Source organism: Chlorocebus sabaeus, chromosome 17 (assembly GCF_047675955.1).
Source record: "Chlorocebus sabaeus isolate Y175 chromosome 17, mChlSab1.0.hap1, whole genome shotgun sequence".
Taxonomy (NCBI): Eukaryota; Metazoa; Chordata; class Mammalia; order Primates; family Cercopithecidae; genus Chlorocebus; species Chlorocebus sabaeus.
The window spans coordinates 42,411,595-42,432,016 of NC_132920.1; the positions used below are offsets into that span (position 1 = coordinate 42,411,595).

General features: G+C 43.1%; 1 protein-coding gene across 3 annotated transcripts; it reads right to left on the reverse strand.

The window, feature by feature from the left end:
- Positions 1 to 1,489: 1,489 nt before the first annotated feature.
- Positions 1,490 to 13,801, reverse strand: MRPS10 (mitochondrial ribosomal protein S10). Of its 3 annotated transcripts, none has more exons than XM_007972574.3 (7): positions 13,718 to 13,801; positions 9,205 to 9,269; positions 9,045 to 9,114; positions 6,700 to 6,836; positions 5,303 to 5,411; positions 3,549 to 3,638; positions 1,490 to 3,068 (listed from the first exon to the last, which is right to left on the reverse strand). In XM_007972574.3, exons 1-7 carry the CDS (start codon positions 13,763 to 13,765, stop codon positions 2,985 to 2,987), a joined length of 603 nt encoding a protein of 200 aa, XP_007970765.3. In that variant the 5' UTR covers positions 13,766 to 13,801; the 3' UTR covers positions 1,490 to 2,984. The 3 variants fall into 3 exon arrangements, with proteins under 3 accessions (XP_007970765.3, XP_007970764.3, XP_072862076.1); XM_007972573.3 differs by having other exon boundaries at positions 9,045 to 9,117; XM_073005975.1 differs by lacking the exon at positions 13,718 to 13,801 and adding an exon at positions 10,264 to 10,282 and having other exon boundaries at positions 9,045 to 9,117.
- Between the last annotated feature and the right edge of the window lie 6,621 nt (positions 13,802 to 20,422).

Genomic DNA, 20,422 nt, shown 5'->3' on the forward strand with positions numbered 1-20,422 from the left:
CTATCAGGATAGCTATATCCTGATAAGCTAAGAAACTATTTTGTTTATAACATTTTTTCAGTACTGTACTTCATGCCAACTTTGTTTATATCAAGAAGTAGGCTTCAAATATGCCAAATACTTTTGTCAAAGAAACACTGCTAGTTTTGGGCCAGGCGCGGTGGCTCATGCCTGTAATTCTAGCACTTTGGGACGCCAAGGCAGGCGGATCATGAGGTCAAGAGATCAAGACTATCCTGGCCAACATGGTGAAATCCCATCTCTACTAAAAATACAAAAATCAGCTGGGCGTGGTGGCACATGCCTATAGTCCCAGCTACTTGGGAGGCTGAGGCAGGATAATTGCTTGAACCTTGGGAGGTGGAGGTTGCAGTGAGCCGAGATCGCGCCACTGCACTCCAGCCTGGGTGACAGTGCAAAACTCCACCTTTAAAAAAAAGAAAGAAATACTGCTAGTTTTTCCCAAGTGCATGTGTGCACATGTAGTTCATTTGCTTATTTATCTTAAGTCAAGGTTTTAACATATAATTGGAAGTCCTAAACTAAGTACTTCGGTTTACAGGTTAATTTGGTCTGAAATAGCTGGAAGTGGATGCACACACCTTTGAAGGAGCTCATATAGAAGTAATTGGAGGTGAGCATGCATACATCATGCTATAAATCACTATAAAAGTGATTTATAGTGTCTGTAAAAAAGTCCCAAAAAGTTTAGGTGTGGATTTATATTTATTTTATTTTTTTTGAGACGTCTCGCTCTGTCGCCTAGGCTGGAGTGCAGTGGACAATCTCGGCTCACTGCAAGCTCCGCCTCCCGGGTTCACGCCATTCTCCTACCTCAGCCTCCTGAGTAGCTGGGACTACAGGCGTCCACCACCACGCCCGGCTAATTTTTGTATTTTTAGTAGAGACAGGGTTTCATCGTGTTCGCCAGGATGGTTTCGACCTCCTGACCTCGTGATCTGCCCGCCTCGGCCTCCCGAAGTGCTGGGATTACAGGCGTGAGCCACCGTGCCTGGCCTATTTATTTTTTTTGAGACAAAGTGTTGTTGTCACCCAGGCTGGAGTGCTATGGTGTAGTCTCGGCTCACTGCAACATCCACCTCTTGAGTTCAAGCAATCCTCCTGCCTCAGCCTCCCAAGTAGCTGGGATTACAGGTGCCCACCACCATGCCCAGCTAATTTTTGCATTTTTTGTAGAGATGGGGTTTCACCATGTTGGCCAGGCTGGTCTCAAACTCCTGACCTCAGGTGATCCACCTGCCTCAGCCTCTCAAAGTGCTGGGATTACAGGCCTGAGCATCTGCGACTGGCCGGGTCTATATTTATTTTTAAAGAATTACTTCAGATGACAATGTGTCATAAATTGCTGCTTTGCTACACATAGTTACCATTATGTTGCTCATGTTTTATTGACTAGTTCTTGATCTTGAGGCTTATACCTGGTGTAAGTATGCTTTAGGCATTCATGAATGACAGTCAACAACTGAGCTGAAGGTCATGGGGCACAAGGCTGTAATTCTTTTAATGGTAATGACAGTAACATAAGTCTGATACACAAGCAGCATGTATTCAACACACTGATACCTGATAGCATGTCAGGAAAAGAGAACAGGCAGTGCAGTTTAAGGAGGGAAAAACTGAGAAGTCATAACTACTCCAAAGATGTGAAGGAAACCACAAAAGATATGGACCTGCTTCTACTATAAAAAGAAAATGAAGCACTTCTCCGGGGTTGCTATACCAACTGTTTCAGCCCATTGTAGTCTTGCCTCTTTCAGGGCTTTAGCCACTATTTCATTTCACGGAAAAGCAGACATCTCCTAACAGAGTGACATTTACCAAAAGAAAGAGGGCTTATCAGTGAGAAGCTTAATAAAGAAAAAATTTTATCTATGCTTTGCATAATTTTCTTTTCTTTTTTGTTTGAGACAGAGTCTCGCTCTGTCGCCAGGCTGGAGTGCAGTGGCGCGATCTCGTCTCACTGCAACCTCCACCTCCAGGGTTCAAGTGATTCTCCTGCCTCAGCCTCCTGAGTAGCTGGGATTACAGGCATGCGCCACAACGTCCGGCTAATTTTTGTATATTTAGTAGAGACAGGGTTTCACTATGTTGGTCAGGCTGGTCTCAAACTTCTGACCTCATGATCCGCCCACCTTGGCCTCCCAAAGAGCTGGGATTACAGGCGTGAGCCACTGTGCCTGGCCTGCTTTGCGCAATTTTCAAAAGCCATCATTTCTATTCAATTTTGGGTACTTACTACAGTGCTGGATGCAAAGTTTATGCAATAAAATCTTATTGAATGAATGAATCATAGGATAAATAATATAACTAGTAATTTCTTAAGATCATAAATTCCATTACAGTAACCCCGGTAGGCAACTCTATAAAATTTTGGGCTCCAAGAAGAGGTCAATGCATGCCATAGTGTTTGATCTGCTGTAAAGTATATTCACAGTCTTCAAAATGTAATGCTTAAATGAGATAAAACTGGTTGGTTACCACCCCCAAGTTAGCATATCCCAGCCTGTACAAAGGTAAATATCAAAAACTTTAACTGCTCAATTTGAATTAACCAAAGATTCCTTCCAGGAATCTTAAAAAAAAAAAAAAAAAAATAAGGGTGTGAACACTTCAAGCACTTATTTTCAGATTCTTCAACTGACATAAATTAAAAATGGTGCAAACTAATAATTGAACACTAGTAGCATAACAAAATAGAATTTTCACTTTCCACTTTGAGTCAAAGTGGTTTGCTCATGTTTGTTGAAATCAGAACTGAAACAATGACATGTATAAAAAGAACAGATAAAAGTGGTTCTTCCATTAAAAGTTCCATTCCCTGCTCTCAGCTGATGAAGGCACGAGAACTCAATGGAACAGTTAGGCAGACTCAAATCATCTCAGCTGGAAGCACTGTCCGCTTAAACATACTCATCTGGCCCACCCTTATCCCAAATTCAGGCACAAATGGCCTCCCCGAGGCTTTATGACTGGCTTTCTTCTTTTTCTTCTGATAGTGTTTCCCAGATTGGCTCCTTGATGTGTTCTGGTAACTGTTCTAACTGTGTCTAAAAAAAGAGAGAAACAAAACTATAATGTGGATTTAAAAGAACTTTTTGGCTATAAATCAGACTTATTAATTTGGTCAAATCCTCTTTACTTTTTTCTTTTATCCCCCTAGTCTTTCTATAGGGTTTTGAAATGGAAAGAAGGAAACTTGATGGTCTACAAAACACTCTCACATATATAATCTATTTGATCCTCAACGATCTTCATGGATTGCCACTTAATGGGATCCCCAAGTCTAGACAACTAATATTGAGGAGGGAGAACTTCAGAGGTGGTTCACGGAGGACTTGGGCTGAAATGGCAGGATTCTGTTGCAAGGGGTGGATAGCCCCCAACCACTGTGGCAACTGTCTCCCAGTTTGCCACAGGTTAGGGCAAACTACTCAGTGGGCCAGGACCAGGTTGCAGTGTATCAAAACAACAATACAGATACCACTCCCCACTGCCCCAGCTGAAAGAGGTAGAAATTCAAGCTATACCTTTGTTACTTCCATGGCAACCCCTTCAGGTAAGTTTCGCTGAATATATTCCAAGTAGACATCTGCTGTGCTTCCAGTTAGATGTTCTAACTAAAACATCAAACATGAAAATGATTCATGTATGCTGTTGGTTAAAGCATACCTTTTTTTTTTTTTTTTTTTGAGATGGAGTCTCACTCTGTTGCCCGGGCTGGAGTACATGTGATCTCAGCTCACTGCAACCTCTGCCTCCTGGGTTCAAGCCATTCTCCTGCTTCAGTCTCCCGAGTGGCTGGGACTACAGGTGTATGCCACCATGTCCAGCTAATTTTTTTTGTACTTTTAGTAGGGACGGGGTTTTACCACGTTGGCCAGGCTGGCCTCGAACTCCTGACCTCAAGTGATCCGCCCGCCTTGGCCTCCCAAAGTGCTAGGATTACTGGCATGAGCCACTGCGCCTGGCCTCCCATAAAGAATCTTATGTAAAATCCCAATAAAAAAAAAAAAAGTATGAATCCTTTGGTTGACGGCATGGGGGCAACATGGCCCAGAAACCCTCTTCTTCCAAAATGCAGCTGCCTTAAAACCTGGGCTCCATGGAACACCGTTGGCAAGCATAGTATCAAAGCAGTATACTTTCAAGAGGCTCACAAAACAACTGAAGACAAAAGGACTAGATTATAAGATACAGTTAGTATAAGGTTTTCTGTGTGTACTATGAGAGATGTTTCCCTCAGACACAGGTGGATAAAATTTGGGTTTTTCTTTTTAAGAGTAGGGACTGGGCAGGAACAGTGGCTCACACCTGTAATCCCAGCACTTTGGAAGGCCGAGGTGGGCGGATCGCCTGAGATCAGGAGTTCAAGACCAGCCTGTTCAATATGGTGAAACCCCATCTCTACTAAAAATACAAAAATTAGCCAGGCGCAGTAGTGTACACCTGTAGTCCCAGCTACTAGGGAGGCTGAGACAGGAGAACTGCTTGAACCTGGAAGGCAGAGGTTACAGTGAGCCTAGACTGTGCCACTGCACTCCAGCCTAGGTGACAGAGTGAGACTCTATCTCAAAAAGAGTAGGGACCATGACTTTACTATATTTATGCCTTCAATGACTAGTACAGTACTTCCCATATAAAAGATGTATGAGTGCTTGTTTTAATATTTACCAATCACTTACTATGTGATCAAAGTATTCTGAGTGCTTACATAAATTTTCCATTCTAATTCTCACACTAACCTTTTGAGATGGGTACCACTATGATTCCCATTTTATAGATGGAGGAATTGAGGTACATGTCACACAGCTGTCAAGTACCAGAACTTGGATTCTGGCATTGGCAGTCTAACTCCAGAACCCATGCTCTCCTTAAGCACAAGACTGTGCTGGCACTAATGGAAGCACAAATGAGTAACAGATGAATGAAAAATCTAATGCTGTGCATCACTGACATGGAAAATCCAGCTAGTATGTGAAACAGTTATTAGAACTGTGTAAAAACTTAACTAGAATTTTTGAAATATGAGCAAAATTATTCCAATGCTATCTTGGCATAATTTGCATTCCTGAATTAAGGTACGCACTACTCTAAAGGATGGCTTCATTTAATTTTACTTTTCCTACCATGACACTTCCATAAACACTAAAAGATATTTACCTTCTGTACAACCAACAGACATGGGCTTGCTGAAAGAAGTCAATCGAGTCAATGGTAAAGTTATATGCTGGTGTGAATTTCTGGTATTTCAAAAATGTCAGAATTTCTCAAATACACTCACCTCTAAACATCTGTAAAGTGTTCTCATTTCATACTGAACTCTGTGCTTCTTGTAAATATGCACTGATTTGAGAAGAGTAAATCGCTCTATTTTCTTTGGAGGTTCGTGTCTGAAATTAATGGACAAAACAAAACCTGAGTCACTATGATAACAAAGCATAATTCCATAATTTTGTAGGTCAGACTCACACTCAATTATAGGCATTAAGTACCATTTACAGACTTCCATTTGCCAAAACTGTCATCTGGAACAACAACTGCTATCATAAATCTCAGGCCAAAATAAACACTGCAGACAGCAATAGCTTTTTCCCACAGGCTCAAAAATAAGCCCTGGCATGTCAAGTGCGCATGCATACACACACACCTGCTGCTTTTATACCCTTTAGTCTTTTATTGACCAAACATATGAATTGTGAAGAGCAGCACTAGTGTGGTGGACACAGTTATAACACCTGCTATATGTCTGTTGTTTTAGGAAAATCTACAGATACATCGAAATAACAAAACTATAGTCTATTTTGGGAAACTGTGGCCTTCTGTTTTTGTTAGACGGTCAGACTGCCAAAGCCCCAGATGGGGCCTTATTCAACAGCAGAAGGAGCAGATGACAAGACAAAGGAGACAGTTATGCTTGACCCTGCAGTGACTCCAAGGCTATCTGAAGCTTACCTTGTTCAAGCAAGAATTACTGGGTGAGTGGTGTTTCTTAGGGAAGATTTGAAACAATGGATATATTAGCCCCAAATCATCACATCCAAAGGGTCTAAAAAGATTGTTCATTCACCCACTCCACCTCCCTGCTCCACGGAGATCCCAGAAACATGGCCTTCTTAAGTCTCCTTACATCTGTGCAATTTCTAGAAAAAGGATTTCTTTCATTTTCCTTGTTTACTCACTCTAGTATTTAAAAACTCCAGTGGGCAGGAAGGCATGATCCTGATTAGGATAACATACGACAAGCTTAAACTCTACCCACCAAGAGTTTCTATCCTACTTTAAAAGTTCAGACTGGGCCAGGTATGGTGGCTCACGCCTGTAATCCTAGCACTTTGGGAGGCCGAGGCGGGCAATTTGCCTGAGCTCAGGAGTTCAAGACCAGCCTGGGCAACATGGTGAAACTCCGTCTCTACTAAAATACAAAAAATTAGCCAGGCATGGCGGTGTGCACCTGTAGTCCCAGCTACTCCTCGGGAGGCTGAGAACTGCCTGAACCCAGGAAGCAAAGGTTGCAATGAGCTGAGGTTGCGCCACTGCACCCCAGCCTGGGCAACAGAGCCAGACTCTGTCTCAAAAAAAAAAAAAAAAAGAGTTCAGACCTTCCTGGGATGAGCACTATTTTCCTGGTTGATCATATCATAGTAGCGAACAGGTCAGATCAGGAAAGGCCATACTTACACTTTAATAGAGATACCAAGTTCTTTAGCAGCAAGCACAGCAAAATATTCATAACTGTCCAATACAGCCTTATCGTGACCTTTCACTAAAACCGACAGGCGCTTATATAATGTGTCTGGTTCATCAGAGATCGTTATCTACAATCCCAAAGAAAAGTTTCAATTTTAGTTCCTCTTATATTTATAACTAGCAAATTTAACATATTACCCTCAATTGAAAAACTTCAGAGTTTACTAATAAATGAGGAGAAAAACACTGAGTGACAGCACTGTTAGCTGAAGTGTCTAGATACTTTCATGTTCAGATCTGGACAATGAGCCTCAGAATCTGTTAAAATACAGCGTGAATCAAAAGAATTTTCAAGGCAGCCCATAAAGTTACTAAAGGAACTTTCCAACTTAAAATAATTATTCAGCTTCAAATTCACAATGAGAAAGGATTTCAGGGTCTCCTAACAAAAAGAGCCTGGTCAGAAGACCTGGACTGAGAATTAAACTCTGCTAATGGTAGCTGAAGGACAACGGGCAAATCATCTCATCTCACTGCACACTGGTTTCCTCACATATGAAAGAGGGTAAACCTATGCTATAGCCCACAGTATTTCTCTAAGAAAAAAATAAGAAAACACAGATTAAAGCGCTTATTAATTATAAAACATTATTATACAAAGCCAAGCTAGTTCTATTCATATTAGGTTTTATTCATGTATGTTTTGCCTGCCCTAATAAACAAATTACTCATTTCTAATTAAAATGATATGATGCTGACTGTACCTATAACTTCTACCTCTTCCACCCTAATACCTAAAGACCTCAGAAATAATGGGTTTGACACTTCTGACTTTCTTCCAAGAGGTGAATTACCTTCATTTCATTCATCCATTAAACAGTAAATTATACTACTAATCCGATGATTCAGAATTAAATCACTTCACTCCTGAAAGGAGATTTATTTACTAGCCAGAAAGCTAGATATCCATTCTCAATTACCCCAAAAAGAGTTGTTGGAAGAACAGAATATACTGATAGCCTGTGTCATGAATTGAGGGATGAGAAGGGGGAATATAGCCTCAAGATTCTTCTGACTGATCCCTATAGGGTGTTAAAAGATACTTTGAATTTGTTAGGAATATTAAAAATCAGAAGATTTCACAAGAACATCTGGATTTCAGTTTAGCTTGGAAGATTTAGACAAGCTGGCATCACTAGGTCTGATTTCCCACAGGGCAACAAGTGGCTAGAGTAAGTAGCTGCTGTCTTGCTTATAAAGACAGTGGCACACCATGCCAATTCTGCAACCTTTTCTTATAGGCCTGGCTCCTGCAGGCATGTGAGTTGCAGACTGGGGCTTAAATGTACTGTCATAGAAATATATCCAGTACTGGCCAGGTGTGGTGGCTCATGCCTGTAATCCCAGCACTTTGGGAGGTTGAGGCAGGCAGATCACTTGAGGCCAGGAGTTTGAGACCAGCCTGGCCAACATGGCAAAACTCCATTTCCACTAAAAATACAAAAATTAGCCAGGCATGGTGGTGCGTGCCTGTAATCCCAGCTAGTCGGGAGGCTAAGGCATGAGAACTGCTTGAACCCAGGAGGCTGAGGTGAGCCAAGATCATGCCACTGCACACCAGCCTGGGTGACAGAGCGAGACTCTGTCTCAAAATAAATAAATAAATATCCAGTATCTATTAAGAGAAAAGATAGAAAAAAAAAAAAGAGCAGTAAACTAGACATGTGCACAGACAAAATAAGTACCAAATAAGTACAAAATAAGACAAATGTCTAGAACTGTAAAATCCCAAACTGTTAATATTTTTGAGGGGTAGAAACGGAAGGATTTTTAAAAATTACAAGTAACACAAAAACTGGATTGATGAAATCATAGCTTCTACAGGGTTACCGAGTTCCTTCTAGATGTTTATTATTTGTGCTAATGCATTTTCTCACTGTGAACAATAAAGCACCGTCCAGGCCCAGGCTTAATACACAAAATGAAAACAAAGACTTGAAGGCTACCAGAAAAATACTTTTCCATAACATAACATCAAGTATTCTACATCACAAATTCTGACAACTCTTCCATTATGCCAAGCTAAAAGCAAGAGACTGCTAATTAGCACAGTTATTTGGGGGTAAATAATTTATTCTTTTAGAACTTACTTTGATACCCTGAAGATAATACAATCCAGGGAGTTAAGAGAATATACGCATTGTGCATTTGCCAGTATTCTAGGACAAAATTTTTTTATTCATAGAGTGTTTGGGGGAAAAAAAAACCCCAATGAAATAATAAGGAAAACCTATTGCTAATGTAGCTCCTTATACCAAGGAACAGGGAGTACGTACCACAGGTTTGGTCAAATCCTTTGGAACATCAACATGTAGGTTTGAAAACTGTACCCACTTCATATTGGTACTGCTATGTGTGGGGAAAAAAAGAGAAACCTAAGTAAAATAGCACAATAACCTATTTTGTTCAGTTTAGCACATCCAATTGTTTACTTACAGAAGAAAGCCACCATTTTTGACTGTATCTCCCTTAGAACTGTTTACAGAAAAATTCCCCAATCCCTAAAGAAAAAAAAGTAGGACATGTGTTAGAATTAAAGTCAACTACCAAACCATTCATAATTTCCACTAAAAACTAAAGGGTTACCTCATTATTTCAGATGAAGATACTGGGGTAACTAAAATGGCCAAATTAAATTTCATTAAAAAAAAAAAAAAATTAAGGAGGACAATGGTAGAGTTGATGATAAAAAAGCAGTCTCAAAATACTAGAGAATCTCTATTTTAAAGTTTAGGAATAAAAACTTTTTCAAAAAAACAATTCTCACATTACAAAAGCTATGAATTATGTAGACATCAAGAAAAAAATGTGACTTTATTTTCCCATTTTTTTTTTTTTTACAAATTAATTGTACTTCAGTAAATACTTATTTTGCCTGAATATTTTTAAGCAATAAAATGTCTTGTTTTTATAACTTGTTAAGAGTTGGAATAAAAATTCTAAAGTACCCCTCTTTTGATGCTTTCATACATCTTTTAAAGCATGCATATTTCTGAGCTTGGCTGGGATAATTAGCTTATAAATGAACTGAAATATGAGCTGTGACTTATACCCAACAGGTTGTAGCATGTTGTGCCACAAGCTACAACAAACCCACATTTCCAAATCCTTTACCTTCAGCTCCCCCTGGTGGAACATGACTTTCCAGTTTTAGGAAACAAGCTATACTACTGCATATAACATAATAGCTAACTGTTTTTTCCTGTAAACTTTCCTGAGATTTTAAAGTGTAACCCGAGAAAGTGGAAACACAATAGGATCCTTAAAAACACAATGAAGATGAAAATAAGGCCAGGTGCCGTGGCTCACACCTGTAATCCCAACACTTTTGGAGGCCAAGGTGGGTGGATCACTTGCGGTCAGGAGTTCCAGAGCAGCCTGGCCAACATGGTGAAACCCTGTCTCTACTAAAAATACAAAAATTAGCCGGGCATGGTGGTGGCACGGCTGTGATCCTAGTTACTTGGGAGGCTGAGGCAGAAGAATCGCTTGAACCTGGGAGGCGGAGGCTGCAGTGAGCTGAGATCGTGCCACTGTACTCCAGGCTGGGTGACAGAGCGAGACTCCATCTCAAAAAAAAAAAAAAAGTTTAGCATAAGTGAAGTTTCATTAATACAACTGATGGTCACCTAAGTATGTTTTTGTTTGTTTTTTCAGGGTTTTTTTTGAGACAGGGTCTTACTCTATTATCCAGGCTGGAGTGCAGTTGCATGATCAAGGCCTGGACCTCCCAGGTTCAGGTGATCCTCCCACCTCAGTCTCCCGGGTAGCTGGGAGTACAGCACGGGCCACCAGGCTCAGCTAATTTTTTGTACTTTTGTAGAGATGGGTTTTCACCATACTTCCCAGGCTGGCCTTGAACTCGTGGGCTCAAGCGATCCTCCAGCCTCAGTCTCCCAAAGTGCTGGGATTTCAGGAGCGAACCAACACCTAGCCATGTTTTAAAAGCCTATCGTTAGCTTATTGTCCTTCCTCTCTTTACTCAAGATAGAGACAAATCATAACTCTATAATCTTCTTTGCACCGAAAGGGAAAAGAAAAGGAAAAAGGAAATCAGGTACAATACAAGGTGGTAAGAGGTATGTGCCATTCTTCAGGCAAAATTGCATAGAAAATTCCCTCCCAACAATTATACCTGTGACTCCACAATCGAGTTGTGCAAGAGCAGCAAGAATATTACACTTCTCAGTCACGTTCTCCCACTATAAAACCTCTGCTTTTTTGTTTTTTTGAGACAGTCTTGCTCTGTCGCCCAGGCTGGAGTACAGAGGAGCATTCTCGGCAACGTCCACCTCCTGGGTTCAAGCGATTTTCCTGCCTTAGCCTCCTGAGTAGCTGGGATTACAGGGGCCCAATGCCACACTCAGCTAATTTTTGTATTTTTAGTAGAGACAGGGTTTCGCCATGTTTGCCAGGCTGGTCTTGAACTCCTGACCTCAAGTGATCCACCCGCCTTGTCCTCCCAAAGTGCTGGGATTACAGGCATGAGCCACCGCGCTCAGCCTTATAAACCTCTGCGTTTAAAAGTGGGAGTCTAGGCCGGGCGCGGTGGCTTGCGCCTGTAGTCCCAGCACTTTGGGAGGCCGAGGCGGGCGGATCACGAGGTCGGGAGATCGAGATCATCCTGGTGAACATGGTGAAACCTCGTCTACTAAAAATACAAAAAAATTAGCCGGGCGTGGTGGCGGGCGCCTGTGGTCCCAGCCCCTCTGGAGGCTGAGGCAGGAGAATGGCGTGAACCCGGGAGGCGACGGAGCTTGCAGTGAGTGCAGATTGCGCCACTGCACTCCAGCCTGGGCGACAGAGTGAGACTCCGTCTCAAAAAAAAAAAAAAAAAAAAGTGGGAGTCTAAAGTGCTGTTACATCCACGAATCAATCTTAAGAAGTTTTTCTGTTTTTTTTTTTTTGAGAGGGAGTCTTGCTCTTGTTGCCTAGGCTGGAGTGCAATGGCACGATCTTGGCTCGCTGCAACCTCTGCCTCTGGGTTCGAGCAATTCTCCTGCCTCAGCTTCCCGAGTAGCAGGGATTACAAGCATGAGCCACCACACCTGGCTAATTTTTTTTATTTTTAGTAGAGACGGGGTTTCACCGTGTTAGTTAGGATGGTCTCGATCTCCTAACTTCGTGATCTGCCCACCTCGACCTCCCAAAGTGTTGGCATTACAGGCATGAGCCACTGCGCCCGGTCAAACTAGTTTTTCAATTGCATTTTTTCTTTGTATTTCTTGAGAGAGAGAGAGAGGGAGTGTGTGTGCACGTGTTGGGGGTGGTGGTGGTGGTGGTTTGGAAGGGAGGGTTGTCTGGGTAAATTTGTCTTAATAAAGCAGTTCAAAAATTTCAACCTCTAATACCATCTGATTTTTCTTAAGAACAGTGGTTTTCAGGCCAGGTGCGGGGGCTCAAGCCTGCAATCCCAGCACTTTGGGAGGCCGAGGCGGGCGGATCACTGAGGTCAGGAGTTCGAGACCAGCCTGACAGACACGGTGAAACCCCGTCTCTACTAAAAATACAAATATTAGCTGGGCATGGTGGCGTATGCCTGTAATCCCAGCTGCTCGGGAGGCTCAGGCGGGAGAATCACTTGAACCCGGGAGGCGGGGGTTGCCGTCAGCCGAGATCGTGTCATTGCACTCCAGTTTGGGCGACTAGAGCGAAACTCCGTCTCCAAAACAAAACAAAAAACAGTGGTTCTCAAACTGTAGTCTGAGGACGTCTGTGGGGTCTCTCAGACACTATCAGGGGGTCCGGGAAATCAAAACTATTTTCTTTTTTTTTTTTGAGACGGAGTCTTGCTCTGGAGTGCAGTGGCCGGATCTCAGCTCACTGCAAGCTCCGACTCCCGGGTTCACGCCATTCTCCTGCCTCAGCCTCCGGAGTAGCTGACACTACAGGCGCCCGCCACCTCGCCCGGCTAGTTTTTTGTATTTTTAGTAGAGACGGGGTTTCACCGTGTTAGCCAGGATGTTAGCCAGGATGGTCTCGATCTCCTGACCTCGTGATCCGCCCGTCTCGGCCTCCCAAAGTGCTGGGATTACAGGCTTGAGCCACCGCGCCCGGCAAAACTATTTTCATAAAACTAAGATGTTACTTACAACTTTTACACTCATTCTCTTACTAGTGTATAGTGAAGTTTTCCCGTGACAGCCTGAGGTGTGACATAGAAAAAGATTAAATACAGAAGCAGATTTGAATCTAGCTTTTATTAAGCCAGAAATTAAAGAGAGCTGCAAAAATGTAAAACATTGCTGCTCCTTACTCGTTTGTTCAGAAAACATATTTTTCATAAAGTGTTGTAACATGTAATGAGTGTTACTTTTAAATCAATACATATTCTTAAGTTTTATTTTCCAAAAAGCTAAATATAGATAGCTAAAATCCACAAAAGCAAAAGCTCTTTGGAGTCCTCAACTCCGAAAGTGTAAAGCGGTCCCAAGGCCAAAAAGCATGAGAACCGCTGCTGAAAAGTTTTTGCTCCTCCTCCAAATAACTGTGCAGAGGATATCTAACCCACTCCTCTGGCTTGAGACCTTCCTCTAAACCTGGATGCCAGGAAAGCATCTCAATTTAGTTCCATGGGAAGAGTTTGAGATCTCGCACCAGCTCAGCCTCTTAATTTTCGCGAGGCAAATTTCCTGTCTTCTCTGAGCCTCAGTTTATTTTGCAAACGTAAAAGAAGGGTTTTGGAACACAGAAAGTACAAAATCTTTTCCAGCTTTGACATTCTACGATTATTCTTGTTCCTATCTTTGCCTGAACTCATTAACTTATGTTTAATTCCATGAGAGAATTCTGATAAAACCAGCCCCTTTTCTCGTCACTTTCATGTAAACGGCGCGAGATGAGGGATAAATATCAGGAAAAATGCTGATGGGCAAAGCGGCTGGTGGCTGGGAAACTTAAAGGCAACTATCCCGGTCAGCCCTCCTAGTCTCCCTAGCCCATCCAGTACCTGCCAGAGGCGCCGGCACACTGCCCCGAACGCTGTCCGCGCCGCCATCTTGTCGGTCCCGACCTCTCAGGATTGCTTCCGGCGTTACAGCGGCGTCCTCAGACCATAGAGTTCCGCAAAAGGAGAGAGTACATCCTCATGTTCCGACGCTGGAACAACCATAGAGACACGATCCTGTGCCTTTTGAGGGCGGGACAGTTGGCTGGCGGAGGCCAGCCTTGCTCTGGGCAGTGTGTGGATAGTTACCAAGCCCCATTAATGTTTTCACCTTTAAATTGTTGTGTGAGTATACGCGCACACACACACACACACACACACTCTTATGTATTTAGTTATTTTTTCCTTTTAGAAATTGGGTCTCACTCGGCTGCCCAGGCTGGAGCGCAGTGGCACAGTCATAGCTCACTGCAGCCTCAAACTCCTGGCTCAAGTGATCCTCCTGCCTCAGCCTCCCAAGTAGCTGAACTACAAGCGTGTGCCACCACAGCCAACTAATTTTTTGTTTAATTTTCTTGTAGAGACAGGGTCTCGTTATATTGCCCGTGTTATTTTGTGGGCTGGTCTCAAACTCATGTCCTCAAGTGATCTTCTGACCTTGGCCTCCCAAAGGACCGAGGTTACAGGTATGAGCCACCAAGCCCAGACTGAAACTAATGTATTGACACCATTTACTTCAGTAATGGGTGATTTATTTTCCTATTTTTGCATTTTTCAATTTTTTTTTGCATTTTTCAAAATTTTAACAAAATCTATATATAATAAGAAAAAGAAAAGTCGGCCACTACCATTGGGTCCAGTTGCCACTCAGTTACTTTATTGCAATGGCTTTCTAATTATGGTTCTTAATCCTTTCTTCCTTCCCCACACGAATTGGAATTCTTGTGCTCCATCCATTTTGTATACCACTGTCCTACTGATGTTTCTAAATTATTCATTTCCTTATGTTACTCTTGTATTTAGGAATTTACAATGACTAGCTTCACCTACAACAAGCCAAAGTGTTTTGTCTAGTTATTAATGTCCACCATAATTTTTTCCAAGTAAAAATGTTTATAACTGGGATTTGCTATAATAAAAACTTCTTCAAGCCGGGCGCGGTGGCTCACGCCTGTAATCCCAGCACTTTGAGAGACTGAGGCAGGTGGATCACCTGAGGTCAGGAGTTCGAGACCAGCCTGGCCAACATGGTGAAACCCCATCTCTACTAAAAATACAAAAAATTAGTGGAATATCATCGTCATGTGCGTGTAGTTCCAGCTACTCAGGAGGCAGAGGCATGAGAATTGCTTGAACCTGGGAGATGGAGGTTGCAGTGAGCCAAGATCGTGCCACTGCACTCCAGCCTGGGAGATACAATGAGACTGTCTAAAAAAAAAAAAAAGAAAGAAAAGGCCAGGTGCAGTGGCTCACACCTGTAATTCCAGCACTCAGCGCTTTGAGAGGCCAAGGCAGGTGGATCACCTGACGTCAGGAGTTCAAGACCAGCCTGGCCAACATGGCAAAAGTCTGTCTCTATAAAAATACAAAAATTAGTCAGCTGTGGTGGTGTGCACCTGTAATCCCAGCTATTTGGGAGGCTGAGGCAGGAGAATCACTTGAACCTGGGAGGCAGAGGGTGCAGTGAGTCGAGATTGAGATGGCGCCACTGCACTCCAGTCTGGGAAACAGAGCAAGACTCCATCTCCAAAAAAAAACTTCTTCCATTTGCGTAAATCTGTAAAAATTTATTTTTATTTTTCCTTTTATTTTCTTCTCATCTTAAAGTCTGCTTCTATAATACCATATTGTCTTATTTTATTTGATTTTATTTTTTTGTGAGACAGTGTCTCACTCTGTTGCCCAGGCTGGAGAGCACTGGCTTGATCATAGCCCACTTCAGGCTCAAACTCCTGGGGTTAAGTGATCCTCACATCACAGCCTCTGGAGTATCTAGAACCACAGGTGTTTGCAACCATTTTTTATTTTATTTTTATTGTTTGTAGAGACAGAGACTTGCTATGTTGCCCACGCTGGTCTCAAACTCCTGGCTTCCAGCAATCCTCTCACCTTGGCCTCCCAAAGTGCTGGTTTTACAGGTTTGAGCCACTGCACCTGGCCCATTTGTGCACATTTCTAAGTTTTATTTTCCCAGAATGCTTTCACATATGCATTTTAGCTTAATGGAAAACTGTAGCCTTATCATCAGATCTGGTTTCTAATCCCAGGTTTACCAGTTAGTTGAGTGACTTTGAGCAAGTTACTTCCCTACCCTGAGCCTCAGTTTTCTCATATGTCAAAAAAAAAAAAAAAAAAAAGGATAACAGTAGTTCCTGCTTCCAATAGTTGCTTGGGAATTCGATGCAATATCAATGTATGGTGTTTAGTACAATACTGCCATGTACTGATACACTATAGATGTTATCCATTATCTGTGCCATTAAGTTTCTACTTCACCTGCCTCACAAGGTTGTTGAGAGATTAAAAATAAAAAGATCAAGTTTATGAGAATATTTTGTAGCATCCAACTAAAGAACCATACACATATGAAGTTGTTTTTTTTCTCCCCACAAATAGTTATTACTACCCTATTTTGTAGGCAAGAGAACCAAAGAAGAGGTGAAATGATTCACCCAACATCACACCTATCTAGGAGATAGGAAAGGTCTAGGAGCAGAAACCAGTTTTCCTGCCCCTCAGACTGGCCTCTGTTTACTAGAACTCAGTTCATGTTGAGGTGTGGCAGAGATTCCAGTGCGGCCTTGCACCAGAGTATGGAAACAGCACACTTCACCTGTGTGCACTTCTTATTTATTTTTGAGATGGAGTTTCACTCTTGTTGCCCAGCCTGGAGTGCAATGGTGCGATCCTGGCTCACTGCAACCTCCGCATCCCGAGTTCAAGTGATTCTCCTACCTCAGCTTCTGAGTAGCTGGGATTACAGGCATGCGCCACCACGCCCAGCTAATTTTTGTATTTTTAGTAGAGATGGGGTTTCTCCATGTTGGCCAGGCTGGTCTCAATCTCTTGACTTCATGATCCGCCCACCTCGGCCTCCTGAAGTGCTGGGATTACAGGCTTGAGCCACCACACCCGGGCTCACCTGTGTGCACTTCTGCTGGACTCAGTGATGCCCCATGTTGGCAGGCTGCCCAGTGCCCTTCTCAGAATCAGTCTCTCTGAATTGTGACATTTAAGGGGATTTCCCTCAGCCAATGGGGTTTTCCAACAGCCTCCCCACTCCCAACTCTGTTGCTGCTTCCAAAGTTTGCATCAGTCTGTCCAAATAGCACTTCTGTGAGGCCTTTCAGCCTGCCTCTGTCCCCTTTGAGTAGCCTCAGTTGGGTGAGTGTTCTGCAACCATAGTGCTTGCAAACGACTTTCACCTAAGTTGCCTACTCTGATCCTCACCAGAAGACATGGATTTTGTCCTCATTTAATAGATGAGGAAACCAAGGTGAAATGACTCCCTCAAGGTCATATGGTAAGTTAGTTACAGCTAAACCAATAACCATCTTAAAAGCAGTGCCTTTTCTACCACTGCAGTGGGCTGGTGCTGATTCTATTATAAGGTTCAGTTCTATTTAAATCTCTTCGATAATAGGACTAGAAATACCCACCCACCACCCTAGCACCACTCCAAAAGAAATAGGGGCTTATATTTAAAGACTTGTGTGGTCCAGATGGCTATGGAACTGGAAAGGTCTGCTTTAAACAGTCTTAGGGACTGGGATACCCTCTTCACTCCTGAGGCCAAATGTGTTATTTTTAGTGATGGGCTTTCACTGCTTACCAATAGTTTCTGCTTCCTCAGGACTCTGCGTGGCCACTACTTGCTGCTTTGGCTCATCAAGTTTCTCCATTCATACTCTCAAATGTGGGAATTTGATTTGGTCCTCTCATCTTCCTGGGCTGAGCCAAATGTGTCACCAAATGGCCTATGGGCCTAATGGTTTGGGGTCAATTGCCAACTTGCTAGGGCCTAAGTAGAAGTCATTGTAAGGAGCAACGTCAGGTTTTGCCAAGAGTAGGGCTGAGAACAGTGCTCTTTGGCATGAAATGTGGGCATGGATAGCATTCTGAAGCTTGGCCTATCCGTTAAGCATCTCTTTCCTACAGCATAAACTTCTAGACACCCAACCTCATGTAGATGAGCAGGAGTCCGATGATTCTAGAGAGTTGATGCAAGTAAACCTTGCTTTATGTCCAGAAAAAATAAACAGATACATCAAATATTTTACAGTTCATCATATTTTGATTGTGCCGGTTGTTCTGTTTTTAAAGATAGCCCTTTCCAAAAGATCCTCTCTTACATAAAGGAAGTAATCAGCCCTTTGGCTCCTTTTTAATTTTTGTTTGTATTATTATTGTTTTTTGGAGACAGTTTCACTCTTGTTGCCCAGGCTGGAGTGCAATGGCGCGATCTCAGTTCACTGCAGCCTCTGACTCCTGGGTTCAAGCAATTCTCCTGCCTCAGCCTCCCGAGTAGCTGGGATTACAGGCGTGTGCCACCACGCCCGTCTAATTTTTTGTATTTTTAGTAGAGACAGGGTTTCTCCATGTTGGTCAGGCTGGTCTCAAACTCCTGACCTCAGGTGATCTGCCCACCTCGGCCTCCCAAAGTGCTGGGATTGCAGGAGTGAGCCACTGCACCCAGCCCTTTGGCTCCTTTACACAGGGATATCTGCAATTCAGAGATCACTTATGGTTCTCTTAGGAATATATTATTCAATTTCTTAAAATATCTTCCTAATTATGCTTTGCTATGTCAACATGAACTCTCATTCACATTCCTAGAGCACATCTCAGCTCGCTGACGGTGGCTGAGGATGGTAGATAAGGGAGTAAATGGAATTCAGGATTTACACACATGTTCTGTCTCTGCCAAATGCACACATGGATGAGCATACCTGGAGGACTGGCGAGGTAACTCATTGAACACACAGTTACTTGCTATAAATTGCTGTGTACGTGTGGGCGATGGTGAGAGGATTCCCAATATTGATAGGGCTCTTCTCAATGCTGGAACTGAATCTGTTCCAAGGCCCCCATATGTCTTTCTAGGTATTAAATTCCTTGGCTGGAAGGAATCATGTGCAGCCATCTTTATATACTCTTCTCTGCCATGTATAATACAGTATGGAATAATGCTTGGTACATGGTGACTCATGAGGATTGACTGACTGAATAAAAGTAGGAAAAAAACTTCCGATTAGGCTTCCTGAAATAGACTTTAAATTTACAACACTGGCTAAGTCACACAGTTTCTAGAGGAATAGCTATTTTATTGGGTATAGGTTGTCTAAAGTAAACAGCTAAAACTAAGTCAAAAACTAAAAGAGGCCAGGCTCTGTGGCTCACACCTGTAATCCCAGCACTTTGGGAGGCCGAGGCGGGTGGATTACGAGGTCAGAAGATCAAGACCACCCTGGCTAACACGGTGAAACCCATCCCTACTAAACACACACACACACACACACACACACACACACACACACAAAATTAGCTAGGTGTGGTGGCACGTGCCTATAGTCCCAGCTACTTGGGAAGCTGAGGCAGGAGAATCCCTTGAACTCGGGAGATGGAGGTTGCAGTCAGCTGAGATGGTGCCATTGCACTCCAGCCTGGGCAATAGTGAGACTCCATTTCAAAAAGAAAAAAAATCCAAAAGAGGCTGGGTGCAGTGGCTCATGCCTGTAATCCTAGCACTTCAGGAGGTCAAGGCAAAAGGATTGCTTGAAGCCAGGAGATCAACATCAGCCTGGCCAACATAGTGAGACCCCGTCTCTATGAATTTAAAAACAACAACAACCCCCCTCGACCCTCCCACCCTCCAAAAGAATCTAGATCAAGGTCTTGAATAGGCATTCCCCACTTAAAGCAAATTTATTTTTGTAAAATTCTGTAAACTTCTGTATGAAATCCAGAATTTCAGTTCTTCTGTAGTTTTCTGTTGACCACAAAAAAGTAAACATACATCATGCCTGTAATCCCAGCACTTTGGGAGGCCGAGGTGGGTGGATCCCGAGGTCAGGAGATCAAGACCATCCTGGCTAACAAGGTGAAACCCCGTCTCTAGTAAAAATACAAAAAATTAGTCAGGCGTGGTGGTGGGTGCCTGTAGTCCCATCTGCTTGGGAGGCTGAGACAGGAGAATGGCGTGAACCCGGGAGGCGGAGCTTGCAGTGAGCTGAGATTGCACCACTGCACTCCAGCCTGGGCGACAGTGAGAGTCTTGGGGGGGGGAAAAAAAAAGTAAACACACAGCCAGGTGCAGTGGCTCACACCTGTAATCCTAGCACTTTGGGAGGCCGAGGCAGGCCTTGGACAGATCACTTGAGGCCAGGAGTTTGAGACCAGCCTGGCTAACATGGCGAAACCTCGCCTCTACTAAAAATACAAAAATTAGCCAGGTGTGGTGATGCATGACCTGTGTAATCCCAACGACCTGGGAGGCTGACCTGTGAGCACTGCTTGAACCCAGGAGTAGAGGCTTCAGTGAGCCAAGATCGTGCCACTCACTCCAGGCTGGGGAACAAAGCAAGACTCTGTCTCAAAAAAAAAGTAAACATACTTACTCAAATTTGAAAATGCAGATTTAAAATGCAAATAAATTGGGGTGGACTTAGAGGAGGCTGACCTGTGAGAATTGCTTGAACCTAGAAGTGGAGGCTTCAGTGAGCCCAGATCATGCCACTGCACTCCAGGCTGGGGAACAAAGCAAGACTC